The following is a 7646-nucleotide window of genomic DNA, read 5'->3' as shown; positions in this document are numbered from 1 at the left end:
CATACCAGTTACATTCTCTATCCTTTTAAATTTAGTTCTCACTAGAAGGCCACACTTTCATCAGTTTTAAAACCCGCAGCAACGCGCGGGCACAAATTCTAGTTAAGATGTGTTCCCTGGAAGCTCTCCATAAGCCTTCAGCAGCCTAGCCTCTTAAGGTTTGCAGAATCAACATAGCTCTCTCCTCTTACAAAAAATAAGACATAAATGCTGCACAATTTCCCTCTCCTCTTAAAAAAATAAAACATAATGCTGCACAAGTGCCCTCTTCCATTCTCACAAAACAAAACAGAAGCCTATACAATTGCATAAGCCTTTTACAAAACAGAAGCCTGCACAACCAGTCAAAAACTTAACACAGAGAGAGAGAGAGAAAGAGAGAATATTCTCTCCGTTGATCTACTACCACGACGGGCTTGAAGGCGATAACCATCTGGTGGAGCTGGCGGAGGAGGAGGAGCCGCCGGTTTGGGCCCAGGCGAGGTCGAAGTCATTGGAGAAGAACTTTCCGGGGGCGGTGGTCATGAGGAAAGAGCCGGGGAAGGATTGGAACTTGGCGTCGGCGAAGGAGGAGATGACGGGGAGGCCGAGGCGGAGAAAGAGATTCCCCAAGCGCGATGTTGAGGAGAGTCGAGGTTTTTGGGACAAAAGTATGGGGTGTATTGGATTTTGATGTCAAACACTACGTGGCACCATGTAAACCATTAGCTGTTGTTTTTACGCGTGTCATTATGTAGTTGAAAGCTTAGGTAGGTTAGGTAGATTAGAAGGTTAGGAGAGGATCCTTTCCCCCCCAAAAATATATCAATGCTGGGACGTAACTTGGAATTTGAATAATTGAAAATAGAGGCAACAAGCCGGTAATATTAATTGTTCCCTTGCTCCTCAAGTCTTATAGTATTTTCAACGAGTGGTGATTTTATGACACTACTTTTAAGCATAGTTTAGTATTTGCGCTCCGTTTTAAAGTAGTTAACACTAAAGTGTAAGTATAAAAAATAGAGTGTTCAAATCACTCCCTTCTTGAATTCATGTCAATATAGTAGTTTTTTTTTTATGACTGAAAGAGGACAGAAACTACAACACAAACCCTCTACTAACACCCCTTTCCAACTGATCCAAATGGAACGCTGGGGACACAGAAAGGGGTAAACAAAAGGATTAGAATGTTGGTGAGCCAAATCTGCCAAATGATCCGCGATGAAATTCGCCTCTCTGTAAACATGTCGGAAAATGATAGACTAGAAGGTCGCAGTTAGCATATGAATATCATTTACGGATTTACCAGCATTTGAATTCTCCAAGGCACTTGAGCTCTTCTGTGGATGCAATCAATCAACAATTTAGAGTCTCCTAAGACAACAACATTGGCATGATGATGTAAATGGGCCGTATGAAGAGCATCTCGCAACACAGTGGCCTCAGCTACTAGAACATCTGCTATACCAAGCTTTCGACTTGCTGCAAACAAAGGATTTCTGTCCTAATTTCTAAAAACAAAACTTGTGGTGGCAATACCATTCCGAACGGACCCATCAAAGTTCAACTTAACCTGGTGTGAATTTGGGGGTTGTCATTTAATGTGAAAGTATTTAGAGACCTTAGGAATAATGGAAGTTGGATTAGCTTTTAGATAATTCAACTGCAATATGAAAGCTTGAAAGACGAGTTGGAGATGTAGAGAGGTTCTGGAAAATGAGCTTATTCCTATAATGCCATATGACCAGGCAGTGGTAAGAATAGATGCAAGATTATCCTGTGAAGGCCTAGTGGAACTAACATGCTGTAGCCAATCAAGAAAAGGTCTATCCCAGAAAAGAGGATGAATCCCAGAAAAGAGGATGAAGTAAGGAAGTATGGTTCCAAACTTGTTTAGCAAAAGTACAAGTAAGAGATGATCAATGGATTCAACATGCTGAGAACAAAAGGGACACATGGGAGAAATATTGGGATTGTACTGTGAGAGCTTATCCCGAGTCTTAAGACCATTTCTGGTTAAGGACCAAGCAAAGATCTTAACTTTTAGAGGAATATGAAGTTGCCAAATTTTATTTAACAAGGTAGTATTAGAATAGGTAGGTAAATGTTGAATTTGGAGCCATGAAGCACTCTTAACTGTGAAAACTCCTGAGGGTGAAGGACCCCAAACAAACTGGTCTAGTTGAGGGGAGATAGGTAAAGGAATAGCTACAATCAATTGAACAATGTCCTGAGGAAGAATATGAGATAAAGCCACCTTATCCCAAGTCATATTGTGAATAAAATGATCCACAATTAGTGTCCAGTCTAACTGTTGTCGGTCTTGCTCAGGAATGACAGAGAATAAAGGGAATGGTAGTACCCAATTAAAAGTCCAAAAAAAGAATAGATCGACCATCACCTACAATCCAGCGAATACCTTGAGATAAAAGTGATCTAATGTCTAAAATACCTTTCCAAGCAAGAGAATTAGAGCTTTTCTTTTTAACAGTAAAGAAATGGTTATACCGAAGATATTTCTTAGTGACAAGTTGAACCCACCAATTATTTGGTTGTGTTAAAATTTTCCACCCAAGTTTAGCTAAAGCAGCATGATTAAAGTGACTAGGTTGACGGATACCCAAACCACTTTTAGATTTAGGAAGACAAAGTTGAGTCCAATTCACGTGAGGCTGAGACTAACCCCAGAAGAAAGATCTGAATTCCTTATTTAATCTGTCAGTGAAACGTTTAGGACACTTAAAATAGGATAAAATATGATTTAGCATACCTGAAAGATTAGCCTTAAGCAAGGTCAATCTGCCAGCTTGAGAAAGAGTGTGGGACTTCCATCTTGCAAGTTTCTTCTGAATTTTGACAATAACATCATTGAAATTAAGCGGATCTTTCCAACAGACGATGCTCTGCATGCCCAAATATCGACCGATAGAATATTTATGTTGAATACCAAGGTAGCTAGCAATGTCCCACTTAATAGATGCAGAAATATTAGTGGAAAAATAGATAGTAGACTTATGATAATTAACTTGTTGACCTGAAGCTTCAGAAAATAAGGTTAAAGTGTGTAAAATATGCTTGGCCGCTGAATGGGAAGCTTTAGCAAAAATAAGACAATCATCAGCAAACATTAAGCTTGAACTCTTAAAACCATGAGTAGAAGTTAAGAGATCGACCTGTGATTTAGATTGAGATGCAAGAAGATTTAACTTTTTGATAAAAGACTCCATAACAAGAATAAACAAATAAGGAGAAAGAGGATCACCTTGTCTGATGCCCCGGTTCCAGTGAAACAAACCATATGGCGTACCATTAAGGAGTATAGAAAAAGTCACCGTGCATAAGCATGACTTGATAAGAGTAATCCAATCCTTATGAAAACCAAAAGCTTGCAAACAAGCTACTAAATAATCCCAGTTAAGTAAATCATAGGGTTTCTCAAGATCAATTTTAATACCCATACTGCCAGCTCTACCTCTTTTCTTATTAAAAGAAGAGAATAATTCATGAGCTATCAAAATATTGTCGTGAATAGATTTCCCAGGGGCAAAAGCTCCTTGATTTGGAGAAATAAATTTAACAAGCAAAGGACGAAGACGTTTGATCATAATCTTAGTAATAACCTTATAGGCTACATTACACAAACTAATAGTCGATAGTGATTATCGGTTTCCGGATTATTTGTTTTAGGAATAAGGACAATATTTGTGAGATTAATATGAGAAATATCTAATTTATGATGAAAAGAGTCTGAAACTAAATTGAAAAGTGGGTCTCGAACTTGATTCCAATAAGTGTGATAAAAAAAAGCCGGAAGACCATCAGGGCCAGGAGTTTTGAGAGGACCAATACTATGGATAGCCTGGTAAACATCATCTAAAGTAACAGGAGCTAATAGGGTTCGATTATCCTCATCAGAAATACAAGGGTGAACCAAAGGAAGAAAAGAAGCTAAGGCATCAGTAGAAGGAGTTGAAGTCGTAGTGAACCGATGTTTGAAAGATTTTAGAAGGATGGAGGCAATAAGATCAGGATCATTTGTCCAATTATCTATGTCATCTTTAATGCGTAAGATTTTATTTTTCTTTTTCCTTACGGTAGCCTGCATTTGAAAGAATTTGGTGTTTTTATCTCCTAATTGCAGCCACTTTGATTTGGCTCTCTGGGCCCAAAATAATTCTTCTTCCTGATGAAGTTTGTCTAATCGAGTAATAAAAAGAAATCCCTGAGTAGCAAGAGAAGGATCAGACAGGGAATTATGGTCTTGTAAGGATTGAATTTGGGAATGTGAAGCCCTCATGCATTGGAACAAATTACCAAAAACTGAAATATTCCAATTGCGAGCTAGGGACTGGAAGGCATGCATTAACTTTAGTAAGAAAGTTCTCAGCAGCATTACCAGAAGGAGGTGCTAACCATGTAGTATTAACTATATTGACAAAATCATTATGTTGAAGCCACATAGCTTCATGGCGAAAAGCAGATCGTTTACAATGAATAGATGGCTTAAACTCGAGAAAGATGGGTGCATGATCAGAACCAGTTATAGGGAGATTATTCAAGCTCATAAATGGGAAGACATTCATCGCATCAGTATTAGCTAACACACGGTCCAGACGTTCACAAATACAGTCATCATGTTGTTTATTGGACCATGTAAAATTAAGCATTACCAGTGAAAGGGAGTGAAATAAGACCAGCTTGATTTAAGAAGTCTCAAAATCGTATCATGTATCTATTAGTCATACGAACACCTCCTAACTTCTCGAATAAATCTAGAATACAATTAAAGTCACCCATCATAATCTAGGGACCAGTAAAGGTTGAACTCAAAGCAACAATTCAGTCCATAATTCCAGTTGTTTAGCTTTATTTGGATACATGTAGACAAAAGTCATAAAAGATTGGGAACTAGAAGCCATGTGCATAAGCTGACTGTGAATATAACGAGGATGTATTGTAGATACCGGCGCACCTCTCACTAGCATGACTAAGGTGGCGTTCGGTAACGTTTTCAAGTCATCTTTTTCATTTTATAAAATGAAAATGGCTTGAAAATGCGTTCGTTGGTCTGTTTTCAAAAATGCATAAAATAATTTTTGAAAATAATATTTTATTTTACTCGTAAAACAAGAAAACGGCAAATAGACGTTTTCATCTTTTCATTCTCATATTTTAGAAAACACGGAGATATATTTTCCAAAACAAAGAAAAAAAGAACGTGCTCTCTTCTTCCATATTCTCACGTCGCTCTCTTCTTCTCAAGTCTTCCTCTCACCTCTAGTCGCCATCTTCTCTCATTTTTGAAAATTGTTTTCGGAATAAGCTACCGGACACATTTTCGGATCTCAAAAATCCAATCTTGTTTTCTCTTTTTTATTTTCAAAATTGGTTTTTGAAAAATCATTTTTAAAAACGTTACCGGACAAGCCCTAATTTGCTATCTCACCAAGCATAAAGTAACACCTTCTTAGAGGGCCCACAAGTCATGGTGGGGCCCAACCACAACATACATGCTGTAGCCTGACATACAACCTACCCTGTGGTAGTCGGAAGCGGCCAAGACCTCGCCGGGAAGCAACCTTCCCGACCTTGCCAAGTTACCTTCACAAACATGCTTTCTAAGACTAGAATAGTTGTTTTGCATCCCACATTAAAGAAAATGTAAAGGAGAGGGGTTCCCTTACCTATAAAAGGGACCCCTCATCCCACTTAAATTCCATTCCATTACATACTTTGTAATCCCTTTGGGCCGCAAGGCCCAAACCCATATAGTGCAACACTTCAAGTGGACGTAGTTTCCCACTAAGGCGAGAAGACGAATCACTATATATCTTGTCTTCTCTCTATCTCTCTCTCTAAAGATAACTAGAGACCCTCGGATCTCTAAATTTAACATGTACAGATACAATACTAATATTACAAACAGAAGGATTCCACAAAAGGAGCAGACCACCAGAGTGCCCAAGAGGAGGAACACATACATAATTACAAAAAGAAAGTTTGGTGGCTAAAGATGCAGCTGCATCTTCATATAACATAGTATCTAGCAAGCATAATTCATCAAAAGAAAGTAAAGACCTTAAGAACAAAGCTTGAGACAAAAATCCAAGTCGTGAACAACCACGACAGTTCCAACAAAGCACACTCATTCTGGGACATTAGAGGAAGAAGGTTCTGCATCCAAAGCTCTAAGTCATGTCTACCTCTTTTTTTGGGACTACGGTAAGGAAAAGTATAATTCTCCCGTTCAAGAGCAGATACCTCCTGAATGGAACAGATATAAACATTATTGATATTGTCTATAAGAGATACCCAATCAGGGTATGGTGCATAGAAAGGATTATAAATGGACTTAACAGTGTCCGAAGTAATAACAGAGTCATCTGAATGTCTAGCAGAAACATAAGAGGAGTCAGAACTGACCTCCACAACATCAACATCTTCCTCAAGTTCTTCATTCTCTAAATCAGGGTCGAGATCCTCATCCGCAGCCAAATCATCGTCAGGAACAGCAACCGAAATAACGGGTGAGGAAGTAGCATCCACCGGAACCGGGTCAGGAATGGGAACTATAAGAGGATGCAAGTCAGGATTAGATTCTGGGACATATTTAGGGAGAGAAGAGGAAATAGGAGTATCTTTTGGATTAATAGTCTCATCTAGATTCCTTGCAGCATCCATAAAAGAGACATCGGCACGACGAAAAGAAGAACGAGAAACCACGTGACCACGCATAGAGAAGGACCGAAATTCAACCGCATGAGTCCTCTGTGAAGTCTGAGCAAAATGAAGAGGGGAACCATTTCTAGCAGGGGCATGTACAAAGCCCTGAGCAGGGCCTCGGATAGAAGGAAAGATGAATAAAGTCTCATCAGATAAGTCGTCAGGAATTCGAGCAGAAGTTTGCTGTTGGTTAGGAATACTCTTGGGTTCATTTTGATGGTGGGGGAGCATAAGGAAATTCCGACGGGGAGCACGAGAAGGGTAAGAACCTAAAGGGTGATCAAACCTCCCACAAAAGAAGCAAGCCTCAAATAAAGTCTCATAATTGAGGTAGATCAATTTCAAATCATTAGAAAAAGGGTCTGCGTGCAACCTAAGAGCTCTAGGCTAGGTTTTAGTAAGATCTAATTCAACACAAGCTCTAGCAAAGAAAGTAGGATTCAGGTTGAGAGAGGCCATGCCAATCATACAACAGCGAGCATTAGCTAGTTTGATAACTTTTTCACGGGCCCAGCAATGAGGAGGTAACAGGGGAAAGCAAACCCAGAAAAGAGGGTAGAAAGCATGGATCTATAAGGACAGAAAGAAGGGGACCAATGCTTGAGTTCAAGAATTTGACCCTGAACAAACCACGGTTTATTATTTAAAACAAAGATAAGATCTTCTTCACAGTCAAAGTTTACCCGAATCCAGTTAAGTCCATAGGAATTGATTTGAAATCCTCTACGAAGGTCAGTCCAAGTTGCCGCACAATGAGCCTTAATGCTCTTAACAGGAACCGGTTGCCCAAAAATCTGGCTAACAAGACATCTCTTGCCTGGGTTAGTAGATTGATCAGCAGAGGGATCATCAAGGAGGTCAACAATAGGCAGAGGAGCGTTGAATGGGATAGAATAGGGTCCACGATGAACCTTAAAAGGGTACTCATGAGGGGTTGAAATTCA

At 39.3% G+C, this 7646-nt stretch overlaps 1 protein-coding gene across 1 annotated transcript; it reads right to left on the bottom strand.

Moving 5' to 3' along the window:
• Nucleotides 1–6034: 6034 nt before the first annotated feature.
• Nucleotides 6035–7174, bottom strand: LOC121052442. The gene is made up of 2 exons (XM_040517477.1): nt 6403–7174; nt 6035–6243 (listed from the first exon to the last, which is right to left on the bottom strand). Exons 1-2 carry the CDS (start codon nt 6931–6933, stop codon nt 6040–6042), a joined length of 735 nt encoding a protein of 244 aa, XP_040373411.1. The 5' UTR covers nt 6934–7174; the 3' UTR covers nt 6035–6039.
• Nucleotides 7175–7646: the final 472 nt, after the last annotated feature.

The sequence above is a fragment of the Rosa chinensis genome, chromosome 4 (assembly GCF_002994745.2).
Source record: "Rosa chinensis cultivar Old Blush chromosome 4, RchiOBHm-V2, whole genome shotgun sequence".
In the NCBI taxonomy this organism is placed as follows: domain Eukaryota; kingdom Viridiplantae; phylum Streptophyta; class Magnoliopsida; order Rosales; family Rosaceae; genus Rosa; species Rosa chinensis.
Note: the sequence above shows the minus strand (reverse complement) of the source record. Positions and strands in the feature narration are given on the sequence as shown.